Source organism: Zophobas morio, unplaced genomic scaffold (genome assembly GCF_036711695.1).
Source record: "Zophobas morio isolate AGI-343-1 ecotype UQ-CSIRO unplaced genomic scaffold, CSIRO_AGI_Zmor_V1 ptg000228l, whole genome shotgun sequence".
NCBI lineage: Eukaryota > Metazoa > Arthropoda > Insecta > Coleoptera > Tenebrionidae > Zophobas > Zophobas morio.
Genome location: NW_026972332.1, coordinates 293,354 through 316,352, shown reverse-complemented (window position 1 = coordinate 316,352; position 22,999 = coordinate 293,354). Strand labels below are relative to the sequence as shown.

The window sequence follows — 22,999 nt, the reverse complement described above, 5'->3', positions numbered from 1 at the left end:
ACGAGTGAAAGAATTCTTGTTGAAAAGGGGTAATTATGAGTTCTATGTGCCATTTTTAAAGTGACTCCCCATAGATGTCGTGTATAAGATATCTGGCATTGGTCTAGTACTAAAGCAATATTTCGCAAAGTTTCAGATAGATTGCAATAAGTGTTAGTGGCTTCATCAGTTGGGTTTTTAGTTTAGGGGGTAGGTAAAGATAGTTGACATTTTGCGTCTACAGAAAATTTTATAATAAGTTGTTCAAAGTTATACGTTTGGTCAAATAAATAAGAATCTTCTTTATCTATTATATTAACCCTTAAGATCCTTTTAACTTCGCTGCATTCTTTAAATTATACACCTTCTTAGCTTGGAATTTTTTTTTTCATGCCCTCCTACTATTATACAGTCATCAACATAACTACCCAAAACTGTTTAAAAATTGTTAGTGCGGAACATGCATTATAATATTTAAAACTTTTTAGTCGCTTGCTAAGCCTTTGTGAAAGAGCCTATCTGATTTGTGTATACCACACAAAGCAACATTTATCTTTAAGAAGCATCTTCCTTTTATTATAGCGTTCTAAAAAGTTTCTTTCTGCCAATTAATATTATTTATTATCGAAATATAGGCCTTGAGGTAATGTGTACATAAGGTGGTTTTTACAACCTAGTAAATAGGCCATAGTTATATAAACTGAATAAATTGTTTTTCGTAGAATCTCCATATTACATTTTGGCAAATTTTGTGAGACTAAAGATCGCAAGGTTCTCTTAAGATAGTAGCGCTCACAACTAAACTTAATGAGAGTAGATAATATAGTAGAAACAAAAAACTAAACCAATAGAAGGCAGGAGACAACTAAATTAAAGTTGTTACCAGGAGAAAATAAAATTTGTAATTGAGAGCTAAAAATAGAAATAAAATAAAACTTAAGACGGTAGAAAAGGAGGGGACTTAAAGAAGAAGTAAGAGTAAGGCACTCTTATATAAAAAGGGTAACAGTATTAGATCTTACCTTTAAGTGCTAAGCCTTAGGTATATGTCTTTGTGCTAAAAACGCTAATATCATTATGGACGATTGAGAAAATGAATTGGTTACAACTAAAGCAAATAAAATAAAGGGGGCGCATACTAAATCATAGATCTTGCAATTTTGATATTTAGAATATAGATCTAGGAAAAATTCTTTTTAAGTGTGAATAGCTAATATGCCCAGAGCTTATATATTCTCTTGGAATGATGGAACAAGATTTTATAAAATCAGCTATTGTAATCATTGCTGTACTTTTATAACCGTGACCATTGTTAAGGAAACAAGCCAATCTCTTTCTTACCTTGTGTTAGTTCGACCTCTCCTATCGCGTAAATCTTACGAGTAATCTATAGCGTTCCATAGGGTAACAGTAATAGAAGGAGAAAAGGTTTATTAGACTGTACTCCACTCTTCCTTAATGACTAAAGCTGTCTTCGAAGGGGTATACAAACTTCAATATTCTAAATCTAACACTCCTATATATGGTAACTTTAATGACCCCCATAACGTTTCATTGCCTAGATTTAATGTAATTAAAATTTTGTTTCTCATTGGTGGTATTGGATTTTATCTAAGAGGTTTGGTTTTCCTAGGATAAAATTTAAATTTGGTTTGTCTCTCTGTTGGTAGTCATATTTGCCAATTCTATAACAACGGACCTTGTGATCGCATCGTCAAAACTTGAGTAATTAAATCTAATTTTCTTTATTGTTGTTCTTATAGACTTGTAGTTACAAGAATTAATATATTATAAATAAATGGGATAAAATATATTATATTACAAAAAAATATATAATATAAAGTTAGTTATAAAAGAAGAGTTGCAGTAATTTGTTTGATTTCTCTCCAGTCGTATGAGTAGTCCAACACTCCCAATTAGCCAACACTGAAACATGCGCGAGGCGCGCACCATCCATTAAATGTTTAAATAGGGTTGTACCCTCAACCGGCCAACCAACTACATAAAACACTATTAATAAATACTCTTTTTTATCTTTATAGCAGATATCATATCCTTTCTGGTTTAATGTAGCTACGAAAATAAGGTTATGTCCGAAATTTTTATTATAAATAACTTTACCACGATCAAAGAAATTAGATAGCCAGCTTATTAGACATCAGTACTCTCGTTTCTTCTGTTTATAAAATGTTTATCTTATTGGACATCAATCAACAACTCTTTATCTCTAATAAAATGAGGTTAGAGCTCCAATACCTGCGGTTTTTTTTTGAATGTTATAATTTAGTTTGAGTTATTAATTTTTTTAAAGGCTCGCCTCTTTATGATGATTAATTTTACCAATAAACTTGCAAAATACCTTAATGCATAGGCACTGAAGTCTTAAATACTGACCTAGACAGCCTTTTCAGGGTAGAAGTCGTCTTTTAAGAAATTTGGAAGTTTGCTTTCCCACGTAACAGTGCTAATTACAGGAAGTATTTAAAGATAAAGCGTATGACTGTTTTCAACTTTGTGTTTGTATTCAGCTTACAATAGGAGATTTAAAATAACCGCCAACCATGTCGTTCTTTTAAAACCTAGTTATATTAACCTGCCTATAACTCTGCATCAATAAACAGCGAGAATAAAAGCCTAGTGGCATCAACGATAAAGACCGGGTGGTTTAACTTAGGTTTTACAGGAAGAGAATAATTCTTTTGTATATATACTGTAAGCTTCCTACAATAACCTTAAGTCGTTGCACAAAATGCGCTCGTATTAGTTGTGCATCCGACCGATCATGATATACGCCTGTGTTTCTTGGGCCTACGACTCACCAGCAGTAGTCTATTCGCGTCAAGTCAGACAAAACAAACTGCTACACTCATTACGGGCGCGCTGTGGTTTGTTCGGAACAATGCCTTACACAAAGACCTCCAGCCTGAACCACTGGGTAACGTTTTTCGACGCAATATTATCGCCACCCATGATCTCGGCTCAGAGGAAGTCAACTACGAATCTAGGCTTGTGCCCGCTATCGCCGACAGCCGGATGGACTCTAAATATATAATATGGGTTTGGGGTAGAATTATTTTTAATATATATATATGAGATTGTTTTAACATAAGCCTTAAAGCTAATGTGTACGCTACTACCTGTTGACAGCTCCTAATTTCGATGTTTTTATTTTTTAACGACCCGATCGAGCCTCAAGAAATACATTTATAAAAAAAATTAAATAAAAATTAAGTGGTTTTGGAATTGTTTCTGTCAAAGCTATATGATCTTTTTACAGCAAACAACTTAATTGACACAGAATTTAGTTGATACATTTTAATTAATCACGTGTGATTAGGTATACATGCAAAATTTTACGATTAATAAATCGGAAGGTTTTTCTCTTTTAGCTCTGATTTTTTGCCTGAATTTGTTCGCTGGAGCTTTATTGCTCGTTTACTATTTACGGCCTAGCGATTTAAAGTAGGATCGCATAGGTTCAGTTAAAGAAAAATCTTGTGGACTGACTTTAGTTAAAACCCCATTTAATATTTCAACAGTTCCGTTACTTAGCCCCTTTGTTATTTTATCTTACTTTAGATTGTAAGTATATGAATGATCCCTGTACAGCTAAGCTGTTAAACCGTTATATATATGATTATAAAAAACTCAGTCTTAAAATTTTCACAGGAAACTTAGTGCATATCGATAATCCAGGTTTTCGGAATTGTTACTATAATCCTTTCTAAGGTATAGTAACATCTAAATTCTTCCCCTACTCCGTGGGTAAAGATTATGATTCTATGCAAGTTCGTAATTTTAGTGATATGAGACAAAATTTTTGTAATCATGCACTGCGCTAAACAAATACAAAAGTAGATACAAAATAACAATGTCAAGAACCCGCACTAATTAAAACATGGTGCTAAATTTTACGCCAATATAACCTCATTAATATAAAGAACGCTGCCTTTAAACAACAATATAAAAAATATCTTTATTGAAAAAATTAAAAAAATCTTTTGTAAAGTTTATAGATGCGGTCAACCTGCGATTCTTTTCCCCTCTCTTGTGCTTTCTTAGTCTTGCACTCTTAGGTCAAAAGCACGAAGTTCAATCATATCGCTGCCTGTGATTGGGTGAATTTAAAAGATTTCATTTAGGCTGGAATACATACTTTCAATGGTAAACATCTAAACCAAAAACAAAAATTTTAAATGCGTGAGATAAAGAAATTCTAGTCTACAAAGGAGTACGCAAATACGTATGCACCCGTATACATCGTAAAACAATTACTCAGAGAAACCCTTAAAGTGGAGTTAGTACATTTTTTAGAACGAGATAGCTAAACTGTTTATAAACACCGCGGGACGCCTTCGTTTCATATGATTTGAGACTTTTAACTAATGTGTCCTCTGACAAAACTAGTATAAACACAATAAACACCTATTTTATACACCATAACTTTACCTGACCACATTGAATAACCAGTTCAAGCTTTCAATATATATACTATTATAAACACTACAAAAAGCCGTAATATAACTGGTTGTGCAAGAACTGATCTCGCGTACTCTAACACGTAACTGTAAAAATTTATGCACAACGTGGTATACTTAATGACGGCTAAAAGAGCCCTGGGATTTTTATACAAAACGAAAGTATAAAACTAACTTTAAAATCTGAAGAAAATGAAGCAAGCAGGACGCTAATTAAGTCAAATGCTTCTTGGCTTTTGCAACTTTCGCGCTGCAATGGGAAATTTTTCTTTACCAGAGGTGCTCGATAAAAAAAAAGTAAAATTTTAAAACTGTTCTGCGAGGGTGTATACATGGCTTTTAGTAGGTCGATAACCTACATACAAGTAATAGAAAACTTGCTAACCGGATTATTTTTTATAATAAGTACAAAAGTATACACAGATAATAAGGCAGTGGAAAATATTTGCAGAAGAGAAGCAGCAATCAAAAGCTTTCGGCATAGAACTATCGTTTTCGTCTTCCCAAACAAGAATTAACAAGGAAAAACTACAAAATTTTAGAAAATCTAGCAGACATTCTTATAAAAACACTTTATAGAAAGAAAATGAAATATAAATGAATATATAAACAACACTCCCTTAGTATACAGTTACAACAAACGTGTAGAGGAATAGTTACAAAATATAAATAAAGTCTCCCACCTCCAATGGAACATAATATATTCTACATCAATAAGTAGCTTCATTTAGAACGCAATCAGCAATTAAAAAACATAATTTTTATTGTTTGATGTAAAAAAAATATTATATTGTAAAGATCATAAATGCAGCCTAAAGTCGCTAATTGCTATACTCTTCTGTTTGACTGGAGCTGTGGATCAAAAGGAGACAGGTTTGTAGTAGGGACTCGTCATCTTTCTTTTTTGCAAAACATATATCATGTATTGTGCTTATGAATGTTAAGAGTGACCTTCTTAAGGCATTTTTAACGTGTTAGATCACAAGTTCTGGAGCAGTTACTCGTGGTACTTCAATTCATAATTTTTTCAAGGTAAAGATTATTCCTCATAACATGTTTTTCAAAGGCCGCTTATTTAAGGTTTTCTAGAAATGATATAAGGTTCTTTAAATAATTTGTTAGGGAAGGTGTCTTGAATCCCTTGTGTACTCAATGTTAATTTTAAGTTCGTTAACCGTCGTCTTAATAGTAAAGCGTTTTGTAAGAAGGGTCCACCTTATAGTGCAGGTTAAAGAGAATTGTAATGAAATTGCATGGTTAAAAAAAAAGAATTATAATTTATATATAGTATAAAACGGTAGTAAATAAAAATTGAGCTAGCAGTAATAATGAAAAGAAAAATGAAAAAAAAAAAAATCTATAAAAAAAAGTCGAGATAAAAAAAAATCTGTGCGGACGTAGCTGTATACCGTTAGCCTCGCGGCAGCCAGGCGCTGATAACGTGATAAGATGAAGCAGAGAAATAAAGAAACAGGGGTTGCCCTTATTACTTACATTATGCACTGGCTTTATACAGTGGTTAAAAAAATTTATTAACTGTCTTATCCATCTGACTCCAATTGAGCGAGTTCTCGCCCTGCAAAGATACAAACCTTTGAAACCCTTTCTTAAATAAAAAGTAAGACTCCTAACATTACCTCTATAAAGACATTTTTTTTAAAATTAGGTCAGGTGAGAAATCTTTATTGGCTTAATAAGTACTTGAAAAAATTCTCTAGCAGCTATTATTAAAATGTTATAATTGTTAACATCTTTTCCATATGAAGCTATATTGTTATTTTTTAATTATTACAATGTTAATATAGTTACCAACACTAAAATATTGTTATTAGTAATTAATACTATTGCTAATTAATAGTTACCATTTTGTTTACCATTATTATTTGTATAATTTCTCTTTCAAAATCTTGCATTTAAAGCTATTATCTAACATAGTAAGGTGTTCCAGTCGTCTATCTTTAGAGATGTGGGGTTGGATTATAATTTAGGGAATTAGCTAGTAATATACTACAATGATCATATGCTCGGCTAAGCGCTTAGTACAGTCGACAAAGTGGTTCTGTTCTTAATTGAGAATGCTCATATTACAGAGGAGCTTCCATATAGCCACGTGAGTCTATTAATTAGCATGCCCACGGCTACAAGTTTAATTTTCTGCTCCCTGTTCCCTGCCTAGAACGTGTTGCGATGCGGAGGGCAGCCTAATTACTACTATATAAAGTTTTTTAATAAATTTTTTATACATTTATTCCTATTTGGGGTAAACATATCTACATGTTTCCAGCCACCACCGCATTAATAGCGCCTTTCTAGGAATAATATATAGCGAATATGAACTGCGTCGTACTTATCCTTTTTATATTTAAAGTGGACTCTCCAGTTATCTTTGTTATCTTTAATGACACCAAGGTATTGCACTTTATTACCCCAGGGGAGGCCTGAAAAAGAGATGTGTTCTGGTGCTCTTTTTTTTCTTTTCGTAAAAATAGGTTGTCTTCATTAGGTTACATCACTTATATATTGATATAAATATTTTATAGAAAGTTAGAGTTGGACGGGAATATTTAAATTTAAAATTTTAATTTTTTTTTTGGGAGCTTTATTCTATTTAAGTTTACTTCCATGTTAATAAAATAACCATTGAGCCTCCAATTGCATTTACTTTTAATCATAAATTTTTATCCACTCTTATAATGGTAAACGTTATGATACCCCTAGTTCGTATTAGTTACCCAAACAGTAGTATGCGCGACCTATTTACTTTAGTTTAACCATTTATAATAATTCAGCTAATCATTTTTAGTTTTGTGTACCTTTCCTTAAAATTTTTGCTCAAAAACCTGTTGTCAGTCACTTTAAATTTATCTCTCTCCGGTGGAAAAGTCTTTTATAAGGAGTTTTTTTTGAAAAAATTAAAATAACGGAAAAGCAACTTGAAAATTAATATACCGCTTATATCGAAAATACACAAGCTGAACACAAGCTGAACACAAAAGATCCACAATAGTTAGCTTAAAATTGTAAATAGTTAATTACTTTTTATATAAAAAATTTGAAAAGATAACTTCTCAGTGATAAACACTCTTTCCAGTTTAGTGTTGCGGGTGTTAAAATTTTCGAATTCATAATTATTTTTCTTAAAGAAGCTCTATTATAGAAGCTGATTAACAAAGAAATGGGAGACCTACTTTTTAAAAACTAAAGCATTTTTACCGTAAATTTTTTATTTAACGATAATTAAACGCTATTAGGTTACGCATGAAGTTAGGTATAATAGTAAAACTACAATTTATAAAAATAACGGTTTCTTTACTTTTTAAAAGTATATTAGTAAGCCAGCAGAATTATTCATCGGCCTGGTAGTTGTGCGCTAAATTACTTTTTTGTCTGTTTTATATTTTTTCAATAAGATTAAGAGATTAACAAGTATGGAAATAAAAACATTTGCGAAAAGAAATAATTAAGAAATAAAAATAATCTTTAATAAGAATATTTAATGAATTACATTAAGAAAACTATAAAAACTTTTTATTTAAATTTTTTTGCATTAACTAATCTATGTAAATCTATATTTACGAGTTTGCAGTAAAAATAATAAAAGTTACGTTACGGATAAGCTAAATAGTCGCAAAAGTTTTAAACAGTTGAAACTACTTATATTCAGCAGAAAGCATCCGTGTGGAATAGAGATGAAAAATAATGACAATAATAAAAATCCAAGCAACTAAAACAATCATCTGCGACAAAGTTCCTCGGTTTTTGGAATCATCACCTTCCAGCTTTTTAAGAGACTGAGAGAACTCTTAATTATATATAAACAAATTGAAAAAATAAATTTACTTGAAAAATAAAAATCCAGATATTAAATATTAGTTATTTTGAAATAAATTATATATACTTATATTTCATTAAAATAATAAATGATTATTTAAAAACTACAAACACCAGTAAAAATACGAATTTTATAGCTATTTCTGCTAAAAAGCCCTAGTCTTCGAAGTTTGTTGCCTCGAAAAAACCAGCGGGAAAACACTAAAGTCTACAAAATAATTGTATGTTGCCTTTAATCTTTTTAGAGGAGTCTTCAGCAAATGTTTTGTTTGCACACGAGGTTGTTGGGGAGACCAACTCTTTAGTAGGAAAGGCGGCCTTTTCTTTCTGCAGCTGAAATGAAGCGTAACTGCAAGTGATTTCGCTCTCCATGAATTTTGAGCAAATTTTCAACACGACATCTCCATAAAAATTAGGCTCATATTTAATAAAAACGGTATAGTTGTTGGGGTAGAAAATACCTTGCGGTTTCATATTTTGGAAAGCTGAAATGGTATGTAGATTTACTGAAACATGAGGGGATTGCAGTTTCTGGTCAAAAGCTTGAATGGTGACCTCGTCAAAATAAATTATAAAAATAATGTTACTAAAAAAAGACATTAAGTTTTGATAAATGAGATTTAAAAATAAAATGAATATTGCAGTGTACTGCCTTTCCATCTTACATATAAGAAATGGTAGTTATTAAAATAGATAACACAAAAAACATAATATAATATAAATTTATTTACATTTATAATAGCGAAATAAATTTACAAAATAAAAAATTTTTCATAGCAATATGGCAATGGAAAACGCTAATAAACAAGATACTTCGGCTATATTTTTATCAACTGCTGTCTCATATATAAGAAGTTCAGAAACAGCGTCAAACTTCCTTCCATATTCATTTCTATAGAGTAAATGCCATGATTCCGGTTGAAGGGAAGATGTGCCCGACCCCACGACGGGGACTAATTCCAGCTATAATAATAATAATAATAATAGTAATAATAATAATAATAATAATAATAATAATAATAATAATAATAATAATAATAATAATAATAATAATAATGTAGAAGAAGTAATAAAACCATCTTAATAGGTTGCACTTCCACCAGAATAGTTTCGCGAAGTTCCACGCCCTTTTCCACGCAAGACACGAGGACTGCAGAGTAACTGTGGATCATAGTTAAACTTTTCCCCAATCTTATCGGAAATCGATGACTCACCCGTAATACTCGCTTGAATATATGTACCCGGTAGCTTCGTCCACCTCAATAATTGGAGCGTTTCCAGGAAGAAGGACCTGAAAGCGGCAGATGGTCCCTTAAGAAATGGTGAAAAAATATTTACTGCTTATATCAAAAAACAAATGAACCAATTTCATGGTCTTTATTAGTTTTTATATGTGCTTTACTTTTCAAAGTCATCAAAAGGCTAAGCAATGACAAATAATAATAATAACAATAATAATAATAATAATATTATTATTACTTTTTGTTATTAGACTCTGAAAAAGGATAGATAACAAGAGGATCAATAACGTTGAGCAAAACGGAAGTTTCAAGCCGTTTATTATTTTTCATTTTATTTAAGGAAATTGTAGAAATAGTACCACGGCCTTAACATTATCAAATTCTTAATTTAATATATCTTTTGTAGTTTATAAAGTTTGCCTTTAGACTTTGCATGAATAACTGCAGAAAAATCAGTGACACCCAAAAAACTTTTTCCTGCTATTACTAAAGGGAAATAAAAAAGCCTATAAGATTCTAATAAAGAGGATACCATCGGTCTCAGATGCCCCAACGGTGATAATGGACGAATCGGAAGAGTGCCACTTGAAATGCAGTCCAGAGTTGCCGAAGATGAGTGGAGTTTCTCCATTAATGCCCTCTTTATTACATTTATGAAATAAGAGTGATATCGGGATACACAAAAAAGAGGCCACGTATAAAGACGGGCGCTCGGGTTCCAGCAACCAGTGTCGTTTGAGGTAATATAATAGCGATATCTAACGAGTAGGGCAGTTATATGAAAAAGTAAAAGAGGAGGAGAGTAGTATTACTCTGAAGATCGGATACGTGCACTTCAACATTGGAAAAAGTAACCACGTGACCAGCAGGATTACGCCTGATGGAGGCATGGTCGACTATCCATGAATCCTGGCATCAATAAAATCTATCATATAACGAAGAAGTTAAGCTTGCGAATAACCTCATCCACGTAGCTCATGTAAGCCGCGTGCACAATAGTCACTCCTTTGTTAAGCGCAAAGATGACCCCATATTTATCGACGGTTGCCACGTGGTCATCCGCAACTTTGACCTCCACTCGCTCGTCGCCAAACGTGTAAAAATGTGATAAAGACAACTGAAAGTGTCCTCCCTTAAGCCAGCAAATTGATTGGTTGCAACAAGGCCAAAGAGAGCGTGTTCTGTTAGAAAACCTCGATCAGCTGGATACTGGAGGGAAGCAATTCGAACGTGTTAATAACGTCGATGTGCACAGCGTGCGAGGAAAGCTCCTTACTACTTGCCTGACCGGTACAAATTATTCCCAAAGTGAAATAAATATTACCCAATAACAGGTAAAAACCTTTAATTTAAACTGCAACTTGTGGCTGCCCGTTTGTAACCCTTCCACTAAAAACTTCACTACCGACTTGTTAGTGCTTTTAAGGAAGCAGAAGAGAAAAGTGTACGATAAGCAAACCTCCTCGACCGCCAATTGTTTCACTAAAAGAGCGGAGGAGTCGTAATGTGGCTTCAAAGGCATAAAATGTAGCTGATCGGCATCAAATACAACATTCTATTATAAAAAAATATTAAGTAAGAAATCAAGATATGTGAGTAAAAAGTTTGCAAGTACGTTTGTGTCAGTCACACGGACGCTCATAATAGTAGTGTTGTGTATTGTAATAACGGTCCTTCCTAATATTAATAGCAATCATATTAATAATAATGACAGCAATAGCAATAAATAATTATGACAATCATTAAATTAATAATAATTAACGTAATAATAGACCTTTCAATTGTATTTGAGCAGCATCCACAAAGTATAATGTGATGTTCACGTGGCTTTGAGGCAAGAGACAGACGTCAGAAGCTTCAATGACTACCGAGCCCGGCTTTAAGGGGGCGACCAGCGCTTTCATAGCCTTTCCTTCGCTAATATCTACAGCTGCCACAGACGGGTCGCTTACTTGATAAGACATACAACCGGAACCGCCTGCGTCCACGCGAAAGTAAAAGGCATTTTTCCCCAGTTGAAATTTAAATTCAGGCAGAACCAGAAACATGTAGTTCGGGCTGGTTCATTGGATGCATGTAATACTGTAAGCGGTCAACCGAAAATTTGACGGGGTGCACCACGTGGACAATGTGGGCGTCGCAAAGGGTTGTTTCAGTTACCTAGAAACGTGTTTACTAGCCTGACTAGAACCACTAATTAATCTTAAGTACGCAATGGCAAGAGTGCTCGGAACAATCGCGATAACCCGTCCAGCATACTCCCAGGGAGAACTGTCCGACAAGCCCGTGGTCGTTGACCACTAACTTTTGAATCTCATCATCGTAGTAAGCGAGCTCCTCGTCGGAGCTTTTTAATTTGTAGTTCAACGAGGAGGCATTCGTAAACTCAGTTCCTGGGCAAAGCGTATGTAAAATGGGGTTAACAAGTAAATAAGTCCTCCACGCTTAAGAAAATGCACCCGCTTCGTCCAAAAATTTGACTTTAAATGAATGAAACGAACTGGTTTGTAAAAAAAGTTCTCTTGAATCTCTATTACAACCTTTATAATGATAATAATAATATTAATCTTAATTATTATAAGTATCCAATCAATTATCATTAACCTGAGCGGGTGAGAACATCCGCATGCACGAGAGAAATCCCACTCGGATGAGCGCAATGAATCACGTGCACAACTGACTGAGGTTGCAGGCCTAACTCCGATTGCTTATTTCCAACGAAAATATTAAACGCGTGGCGACCAGGCATCTTGCATGCCACGCCGACTTTCACTTTATTGCCTTCCATGCGACCACTCGCAAGAGAGCGGCCAAGCGCGCCGGCATTCTGAGGCACCACTTCGGTGACATACTCTGGGTTGAAAGCGGAAAGCAGATGATCGAGATGAAAAGGCGCGCCTAAGAGGGTAGCCAATATGAACAAGAGAAAAGAAAACATGCAGAACATATAAAACCTTCCACCTCAAACACTACACTTGAACCACATGACACCACGGGAACCCCAGCTGGGGATCTGTCCCAAAAATAAATCAAACTTTATTATTTAAAAAAAAAAGTACAGTAGGCTTACACAACGCGGAGTTTTTCCACCGCAAGAAAGTCAGCAGACGCGGAAAGTTCCTTCCCAGATGAGGTTTTATAAAGAGCATAAAGACGGGCGAGGCCAGAATTAACGACGGAAAAGGAGGTGCGGAGATGATCAGCTTGTGGGGTGGCGGCAGAAGAGTCTGCTTGGACAGGTGGCGCGCCAGAATAAGGGTCTAACAGTATTATAAATATATTCATAGGAATATATGAACTGTAATAATAGCAGGGAAAATAGAAGATATTTACTCAGTATATATATAAAAAGGATTATAACTATTCATAAACATAATAAAAGGAGACTTTAGTCTGTTTCACTACATTCTTCGTAGAATTATAATTACTTTGATATGCTAAAAAGTGATCAATCATTAACGGGTTTTCAAGTTCGGTGTTTTTTTAATTCCACGTGGTAATAACAATTTATATAAAGACAACCCAAAAAAAACTTTATTTGAACTAATAAAAGAAGCACATTTAAATCTACACTGACCACAAGTTTAGTAACGAAAGTTAAAGGTTTTTTACAAACCGAGTCGAAAAGAGCCTAAACTTTTTATTTAGTTAAAAAAATAATGAATCATAGCATCTGTATATAAATTAATAATAACGGAAGAAATACAATATTATTTTTATGATTCAAGCGCTAATATTTATTGCTCCTCACTACCTCATGTGTTTAACGCAAGAATGAAGCAATATTTAGATTTATTTTTAGTTTAAAAAGTCATAAACATGATATTTACTTATCGTTGCCTATAAAATATTCGATATTGCATTCCTTATAATTATAGCTGTTTTATTTCCTTTTTTAGCTATTTTATAATATGTCAAACTTCTACGTAAGCAAGTTTTCAATAATTTTATGATGAAAACCAGCAATTCTTTAATATTAAAAAGTTTACTTCAGTTAAAACAAAAAATTGATATAAAAATATGAAACAAGAAACCATGTAACACACAATTTTTAAAATAAAAAGGAAATCATAAAAATTCCATAACAACTGTTCATGCTAACCATACACCGGCTGAAGGGCTCGCAGTTTATTGTCATTGCTTCTAAAAGTTAAAGCTTTTATTAATGCAGAAATATTGTGGTAAGGAACTTCTAGAGGCTCTAAACAAGAAAAAACGGTTAAAAGACTTAAATATTAACTTATACAACAACAAAAATAATTATAACAAACCGCTGCTCTCTAGATTTTTAGAAAAAGCAATTAACGGAACACTCCCAGAAGAGCCAACTTCGTATCTTTTTCATTATTAAATAATAATAATAAGTAACGCACTTCATTTATACGTAAAACACAAATAATAACAGTCTTTATTGTAGATTGGATAATGTTTCATAAGTCAACAAGTATTGGATGACTTTTTTTTTAAAATATAAACAATAATATAAAATAAATATATCTACTGAGTTATAAGAGGAGCGTCGAAAGCGAGTCTGGTGGGCTCAACGACGTGCACAGTAAGTAAAGCAAAGTTGTTGATCATTATATTATCTGATATTTTTAGTCGAGCGGAGCCTATAAATATATTATAAAGTAAAAGGGATACAGCACGCAAAAGAGTTAAATAATATAAAGTCTTTTCATTATTTTATTTCGGTTTAAGTATTTCCGCAATTTTTTTTAGTGAACTTTAAACTTTTGAATTATTCTATATTAAACAAAACTTTCTAAAAAAGAGTTTCCACTAGAATCGTGTTACAGTTGTGTAATATTCCAATTACAAGTTGGCTTACAGTAGTTACTGTAAACCCAACAAAAACTAAAACTGGCATCTTTCAATATTTTTATTGCCGTGTAAAAAAATTAACTTATTAGCATTTTTCAAATATTAATTTAAAAAAAGGATCAATTTTAGCGCATTTTATAGGTATTTAAAACTTGACTTGGTTCTTAATGAAACAAAGTATATAGAATAGAGTAAAAGTGCTAGTATAAAAACTACGTCGGGTATTATAAATATCTTTGTTTATGAAAAGATAAGTTCTAATATAACTAATAAGAAACAAAAAAAATAATATATAAAAGTTTATTAAAAAATTTACGTAATATTCTTATAAGTTATTTTCATTAAGAAATATACATTCATTATAAGTTGGCAAACGTTTGTACACTGCCATAAGTTTTATATATAAAAAGTTTATAAATTCTTTTATCCCAAACATTATATATACATGAGTTACATAAACATTATGGCGCATAAAAATAAAAACTTTAATAAATTTATTTACAAACTTTGTGAATTTTTTTTGTAAACATACCAAAATGGGCAGCGAAGACGCCAACGCGGTTTTTACAGTGGCTGGCTGAATTCAAGTCGGAGAGAGCCCGCAAAGAGACACTCCCGCTAGAACCAGTCTCCCAATCATAGCAGCCAGTTCCGCCTGAAAAAAAGAGGGTGAGGCCACGTAAGTAACTTTTTTAGCTTCTACAATTACCTGTTAAAGTTAATAATAAATTGTATGTATTCATTAGTATTAACGACGATGACAAAATATGTAATATTAATGATAATAATAAAAGTGATACACAAGTTAAAGTGTTTATACTAATCAATAATATACCACTAGCAACCACGTGGTCGTAAATAGACCCTGAGTAAGGCAGATAGATAACGGCAGGCGACACCTCCACGGGCGGAACAATCCTAACGTTCTGCTTTCCTGAAACTTCGCAGGGCTGGAATGACTAGCATACGATAGTAATAATAATAATAATAATAACAATAATAACAATAATAACAATAATAATAATGATATATAAAAAGAGATACGCATTGCTTTAAAAAAGCTTCCAATTGCAAAAAGCCAGAGGACTTGGCATTAACTACGTGATAAGTTCGGTTAGAAGTAACGTGCAACTCTTCTAGTAAATTTTTATCGGAATCATGAATAGCATAATCCATGAGGATGTCCTTTCATAAAAATTCATTACATAATAATTATTGTAATAATTTATAATTGTACTTCAAAAGTTAAGTGATGGTCCTGCTGGTCATACACTTCAGTTCTCCAAACATATTTTCTATTCACTACCATATACCTTTTAAAAATATATATAGCATATATATTAGTATTAGCTCCCAACAAACTCGTTACTTTACGAAGTAAAAATAAATGCTATAAACTTTACAATAAATAATAAGAATCATAACCAAGTCGAATCGATTGCTTGACAAGAATTGAAATTCTGACTTTCTTCATCAAACTCGTACAAAAAAAACTTTATAGCAGCAGGCAGCACCACGTAGATAGCAGCAGTTTGAATATTATCCAGCATCGCTTTCACAAAATAATAATATAATGAGTTTCTTCAATGATAAAACTCTTATAAAACTGAATATCATTACTAATCAATTCTATTTTTTATTTTTTCGCCACTTTCAAGTTTTTGATATATTTATTACCTTCTGTTATAATTAATGTAAGATTGAACTAAATTTTTATTAGAAAAAAGCTCTCCAAATATTTTTAGTAAATAAAAAGAGAAAGCTTATATCATTCAATAAATTTTATAATAATATTTTTTATTTTTATAGCACTAATGGCGTTAACTTTTTTTAACTTTTATATTATTATAAAAGTAAAGTTTAACAATATAAGGTTTATAAAAAATTTATAATAAAAATATAAAGTATTTTTTAAAAAAAATAACCACAAATTGAATTTTAATAATATAAAATATAAATAACACTAAAACAATTAAATATAGTTTAATATAATGCATCTTTTATTAATTATAAAAAAAATATATTTATTAGCATTAATATATAAAATAGTTTATACAAAAATTTGTATATAAAGTTTTAAGTAAAAAATAATGTTTTCCATAACTACAATGTATGGTATAAGAGTTATAGTAATGTAAAGAATACACAATAATAACATCGTAAGTAAGACGTCAAATAAAGAGAGCATGCCAAACAAAGTGATTATATACATAAAAAATGATTAGTATTCAAGTAATAATAATATTGATAATAATAGTAATACTGGCAATAAAAAATTATAATAAAAGTTAATAATTTCTATTAACAAACAATATTTACTTATTAAAATTGTAATAAATTAAAATATTTATTAGAAACGAAAAGTTACTACTGGAGATTAATACAGTAAATACTACATTCATTAGTATACTAAAAAGCAATATTTTAAAATAACGTTTTTCTTAATATTCATAAAAGTGATATCCCCTTCATAAGAAATATTAAATTACCATTTTCGGCTACTGTAACGATGGCCTGCCCGATCGATTTCGTTAAAATTGTGGAAGGTCCAGAAATTTCCACCACATCCGGTTGTGAACTAGTAAAGGTATACTCTTCGAGGATGTCAATATCATTCACGTCTGCAGAAAAGTTTCTTTAAAATTTTGCAAAACTAAAGAAAAATACTTTAGAGCCTTAAAAAATAGTTAAAAAAAAAAACCAAGCATACTCACAATTATTTTCTCCAGAAAAACATTAAACTTAACTAGAATTTATAGTAACAAAAAAATTAGAAAAGACCGATATAGCGGCCATTTATCAATTTTTTAATAGCAAAGCAGTGAGAAACTCCAGGCAGGGAATAGATTTCTTTCGGGGATACTTGAAACGGAGCCTTCACTTTAATAGTAGCAAAAATCTCTACTACATCCTAAACAAATTTTTTAAACTGTATAAGCTAAATAATGAAACACAATTATTTTATGCAAATATTATAATCATTCCAAATTTTTTTTATAGAGGTTTACAATTATAAATATGATATTAAAAAAAAATTAAATAGAAGTGTACGATTGAGACTTTTATATAAAAAGGTTTACATAAAAATAAGAGTATTTCAAATAAAGTTTCATTAAAAAACACCTTCCCTTCCAGCTATGACCACTGGAAAACCTCGAACCTTAACTATGAGCTTACCATAGTACTATCAGAAAAAATTTTCTTTCCAGTATTTTCATTAGCCCTCAGCAGTCAATCGTAAACAAAAAAGTAAACTCTTAAAATTTAGTACGCACACCACATCAGAAAAGTAACAATATTAACAACTTCTTCGTATCACACGTGGTTAAACAGAAGAGCGGGCGACCTATGGGAAAGCACTACATGTGCCTCCTGGCTATAGCAAGTAACTAAACATGTGGGTATTGTACGTTAAAAAATGCGTTTTTTAACTCACAAGCAAATTGTAGTATATAATTTCCAGTTTAGTGAAAGTAAAATAATAATAATAAGCGTGATATATGCAGCTTCTACCATATAACAAATATTCTTGCTCTCACAAAAAAGTTTATAGCACTATAAAAACCCATAAGCATGAGAAACAGTATAAAACAGAAGCACCGCATTATTTTTTCTTAATACTTCTTTAAGTGGAACAAGTATACATTCCAACCAATAATATTTGCTTAAATATTTTGACCAAGAATTAATCGTTATTTATTTGTTCATCCAAAAAAAAAAGTCCAACAAGAAGAATAATGATAATCAAATACTAAACTTTATATTCGCTTTCTGCGAGATTTGTATAAACGTCAATCGTTCCAGGGCTCAACGCTTCAAACTTAACAGCGAATCCGTAAACATCTTAGGAAGTTACAAAAATTTTCATTAAAAAAATTCTAATTAAGAAAATTAATAAAAACAAAAAAGTTGAAAAATGCAAAGAAATGCGAGTAAGCAAACATAAGATTAATATAATCCTTAAAATATACATACAATGTATTCTTCAAAAAAAGTATTTTGAAAAAAATATTCACTAATAAAAATAATAAGTTCAGTTTAAATAATTATAACCAAATACGGTATAACTTTTATAATTATAACGTTAATAGCGCATAATATAACAGTAAAAAAATTTAATATAATCAGAAAATAAAATATTCTATAAAATAAACAAATAATTCCATTAAAAAAAAGAAATGAAATACTTAAAAATAAATTTTTAAGTTTTATAAAGATTATACTATAATATATATATATAACTTTATTCGAAGTAAACTATTAGAATTATATAAACTGTAAAAAACTTAAAGAAAGTTCAACAGTTGGACTCCTAACGATAAAGCGAGAAACAGCAGGTTTTATATATAACTTTCGATATTCATTAAAAAAATATTAAAAACGTCGGAATTGATCATAAAATTTTTTTAACGGTGATCTCGAAGATTTTATAAAGAAAATTACAAGTTTATACTTCCCAAAGCAACACGTGTAGACCAGTAGTTTTTTCAGTTCCACATATAATTATTTTAATTACCATTAGTCTATTAGCCACTTTTTCTATACCCATCATCCACAAAAAAGTGCCTTCTATAAAATGTAACATTAAAATTTGTATGGCTTCCTGCAGTCCGGCAAGAAACCAATGAACGGTTAAAGAAATCTTTACTAAAAAAAACTATTATTTAATAATTCAGTTTTACTTAATTCCGTCAATAATTAGGTTTTATTGTAACAGACAAAAAATATTCAATAGAAATATAGAGAACACAACTTTCACTATTACAATTTTAAAAATTATATATACAATTTTAGTAAATAAATAGACTTTGAACTTTATTTTTAGGGTTAAGGTGTAGATGGATAAAAAACTATAATTTTATAAAATAAAGTTTAACGATAATATACTTGACCAGTTATTATGTGTAATTATTAATCTTTCTGTAAAATATTTAAAAAATATCAAAATATATTATCAATTCAACTGGTATTTTTATTCACTAAAAGAAGTTTACTATATAAATATATATTAAAAGAAAATGTTAAAAGAAGGGACCTTCTGCTAAATTCCAACTGGTATAAAAGCGCTCATCATTAAAATCAGAAGTAAACTTTGTGTCGGCAAATCGATTAGTGATTCGCAGTATATCCTTTGGGGGGTTCGCATTAGCAAACCACCAGCGGAATTTCAAGCCTCTAAAGTATAAATTGGTGAATATTTTTATAAAATATAGCAATATTATTAAAAAAATTAAAGTTTTGAGGCAAATGCAACTATAAAAGTTTATAAATATTTATTATGAGTTGTATGTCATTGCAAATAATAATATAAAAATGTGTTCGCACAAACTTATTATCGGAGGGAAAAAAAGAGGAAACCTATAATTTACTGTTCCGCTGATAAAAAACAAATTAAATCAAGCGTGAACGACATTTGACTTAATCCTGTGTAGGTAAGTACGTGGGTTTTAAACACGTGTAGTATACACCGTATATGATGCAGATAGATAAGTAATATGTTCATATAATATAGCCATGTGAATTATTATGGCATATAGTATCATAAAACAGGTGCACATAAGGCGTGTTTCAGCAAAGCCAACTCTAACAGAATATAAAATACACAAAAATGTCTGATTGGAGTATCATTCGTAATAATAGTATTTAATAGGTGCTGCAAAGCGAAGCGATACAAAAAATTAATGCATATTTTGAAAACGTTAGAATAAGTCAGCATTATTATCTTGTAAAAGTTGTGATTATATACATTTACAACTTATGCATACACATCAATATCTAAAATAATAATAAAGTTATCATTTGAAACTAAAATCAAAAATATATTTATGTTTCAAGATTAAATGTTTTATATTAAATAAAGTTTTTCGGGAAAACCGTATTATTATAATTTGTGTTTCTTAGAATAAATGGACTTGATGTAACTTTGGTAGGTTAACTAAAGTTTCCTTATCTTTAGCTTCGTATATAAAATTGTAGAAAAACAATAAAAAAAACTTTATTTTGGACTTTCATTCCACTTTGTATATAATTAAACGCAATAGAAAAAAAAAATTATAAATATTTACATTTATAACGTTGCTAAAATTTAAATTATTAACTTGACAAAGCATTAAAAAAAAATAGGTAAGAGCTGTAATAAAGTTAAGTCTAATAGGAAAAAATCAACTTAATTACACCAGTGGTTGTACAGAACAAATATATTAAACCGATTATATAACTTCATATGTTAATTATATACATTACAAGGCAACATATACAGTATTTCTTATAAGAATAACTAAAAACTACATTATAGGCAGATACTTTTTGTAATTGATCCGTAAAAGGATGATTTTATAAGAAAGATATACTATTGGAGCAGTCAATTTAATATGCTTCCTGCACGTGTAGTTGCTCCTTTTTATGCGCTAAAGTTTATTATAACATACTTTCATAACCGTTTTTCACTGGATTAACATTAACAAAGCTGATTGGACGCGAGCTCTGACATGTGAAAAATCCTTATAAACAATCAAATACTTTGACGCTACATACACAGGCAGATGATTGGCAAACTTAAGCACAAGCAGCAAAGATTTAAAATAAATTAAAATATTAGTATTTCCTAAAGTATTTTTTTAAAGCAATTAAGTCTTCTTGTTGCCTATTTCCGCTAAAAAAAAAAGTTATTGTTCATATATTTTCACTGTGATCATATAAATTTGAGTAACATAAGTTTAAAAAGTTTTTATTCTAAAACTTTCTATACGAACAGTAGGTAATATTCTTGTTATGTAATATGACTAATAATGTTCTCTAATAACACAATAATGATACTTAGAGGTTTTCCTAAATAAAAAAAGTTTCTTTAATATAAAAGAAGTTATAGGTGACAACAATCAATATAATATTACATTATATACTCATTAGAATTTATCATAAAAGTTACCTCAAAGTGGAAAATAAATTGCCTTTTTCGTCAAAGGCGTGAACATAATATTTTTCTGGCTCACCGACATTCAAAACTTTATAAAAAAATACATGATTTATGAATAATAAAAATTCAAGAGCCAGAAAAATATAGCAGAAAAAAATTTAGAATCTTAAAAAAAAAATTAAGTACAACAGAAAATATACATAATAGAGGACACAATACTTAATAAAAGATGAAGGGTTCAATAACCTCGAGTGGTTGTCGCAAGTTTAATACTTTTAATTTTGTCTACTATAATTTCACAGTGCATAGTCCCGCCTTCTAAAGTTTAACAGATTAGAACTATAACTTTTATAGTGGCAGAAAAATACCATTTTGATGGTGTATATGGAGTTTAAATACAAAAAAATCTTAAGTATATTATATTTTTGATAAAAAAATAAATAAAAAATATTCTTAATAAAAAAAATGTGTAGAAAGTTGGAAATGAAAGCCTACTTTCATCGGTTGCCGTTAAAACAGTCTCCATTCTAGAAGGCACGCGAGACGTGGCAGTAATAATTGCTTCAGAAGAACAGGGCTCATCGAAGGAGACTTCTGCAATATTCTTATGCATGGTAGTCCTTAATAGAATAACTGAAGTAAATTGTATAGCTTCATAGATAAATACTATCAAAATAAATAAAGGTGAGTGTATATTTAATGAAGAACACTTAATAAATGGTAACTAAATTTTATAAGTACACAATTTATAAGTTTGTATAACAATTTCATAAACAAAAATTAGGTATTACAAATTTTATAAAGACAATACATATTTTTTTTAAAGTTTCATAATTCTTCATTTTAATACAGAAACTAAATGGACATAAGCTACCATTTCAGGCATAAATTTGACCTTTCACGAACTTTATATTGGACATTTGGATTTTGGGGTGAAGTAAAGGGTAATAAAACGCGAACTTCACTTAACTCAGTAAGAACAACATCAGTAAAAGTAAATGATATCAACAAGAAAATTTTCATTATAATCTTTAAATATTCATGACTGCTTTCCATTTTGCAGGCAAATAATAAAAGTTTGGTATAACCACAATCCTAAAGATGGAGCCATTGCATGGCGCCATGCTCGCTGGAGCGTTAATAGGTGAAGTTGAATACCCCAGACAAGGGCATTATTGTCTGCGTGAAATGTTTCTCAAGGACTTAATATTTTTGTATGCATTGATTTTATTATTTATAAACTTAAGAGTATAATTAATGTTGCAGTATTATTTCCCATTATCTTTCTTACTGTAATAATTGCAATATTTAACTCGCGCCTCTCCATTCCTAAACAGTTTGTACTGTGTATGTTAAACATAATAGAAGTAGACGGATAACTTCAGTAAAATATGTCCTTTGAGCTTCATTTATTGGCCAGCTAGATTTTTAAGAGGCTAGTGATTAGCCTTAAATTATATTACTATAAATGTATTTTTCTAAGATACAAGTTTAGATATAGAAAACCGTTTATTGCAGTAGAAAGAGCATTAACAACTCATATTTGCAAATAATATAACAAAAAAGAAGTTTTTATTAATTAAAACCTTCGTTAAAAACAGCTTTATATCACAGTCAGTTCACAAACTATAATCTAACATAATTAAGGTTAAAATTTTTATAGGTTATTGGTGAGTGCGCGTATAAAGTGTAATTAAGACAATAGAAATAAGATCTGCACTGACGGGAAT

The 22,999-nt window shown here is 30.5% G+C and overlaps 1 protein-coding gene and 1 long non-coding RNA gene across 2 annotated transcripts; both read right to left on the bottom strand.

Annotated features, from left to right (window-relative positions):
* Positions 1 to 4,013: 4,013 nt before the first annotated feature.
* LOC135146434 (uncharacterized) lies at positions 4,014 to 4,812 on the bottom strand. The gene is made up of 3 exons (XR_010283819.1): positions 4,770 to 4,812; positions 4,633 to 4,707; positions 4,014 to 4,087 (listed from the first exon to the last, which is right to left on the bottom strand). It is a non-coding gene; the product is annotated as an uncharacterized LOC135146434 (long non-coding RNA).
* A 3,240-nt stretch (positions 4,813 to 8,052) lies between these two features.
* Positions 8,053 to 22,214, bottom strand: LOC135146446 (nuclear pore membrane glycoprotein 210-like). Its single transcript, XM_064078602.1, has 40 exons — positions 22,144 to 22,214; positions 21,765 to 21,889; positions 21,516 to 21,587; positions 21,282 to 21,357; positions 19,389 to 19,528; positions 18,111 to 18,196; positions 17,135 to 17,264; positions 16,843 to 16,974; positions 15,779 to 15,905; positions 15,591 to 15,666; positions 15,398 to 15,538; positions 15,189 to 15,312; positions 14,886 to 15,008; positions 14,031 to 14,142; positions 13,801 to 13,865; positions 13,632 to 13,730; positions 12,600 to 12,789; positions 12,484 to 12,542; positions 12,134 to 12,427; positions 11,989 to 12,069; positions 11,741 to 11,922; positions 11,569 to 11,689; positions 11,304 to 11,507; positions 11,145 to 11,206; positions 10,989 to 11,084; positions 10,872 to 10,937; positions 10,723 to 10,812; positions 10,491 to 10,661; positions 10,342 to 10,438; positions 10,225 to 10,287; positions 10,062 to 10,169; positions 9,950 to 10,015; positions 9,768 to 9,894; positions 9,652 to 9,710; positions 9,503 to 9,599; positions 9,365 to 9,449; positions 9,102 to 9,251; positions 8,750 to 8,843; positions 8,519 to 8,689; positions 8,053 to 8,259 (listed from the first exon to the last, which is right to left on the bottom strand). Exons 2-40 carry the CDS (start codon positions 21,880 to 21,882, stop codon positions 8,108 to 8,110), a joined length of 4,506 nt encoding a protein of 1,501 aa, XP_063934672.1. The 5' UTR covers positions 21,883 to 21,889; positions 22,144 to 22,214; the 3' UTR covers positions 8,053 to 8,107.
* Between the last annotated feature and the right edge of the window lie 785 nt (positions 22,215 to 22,999).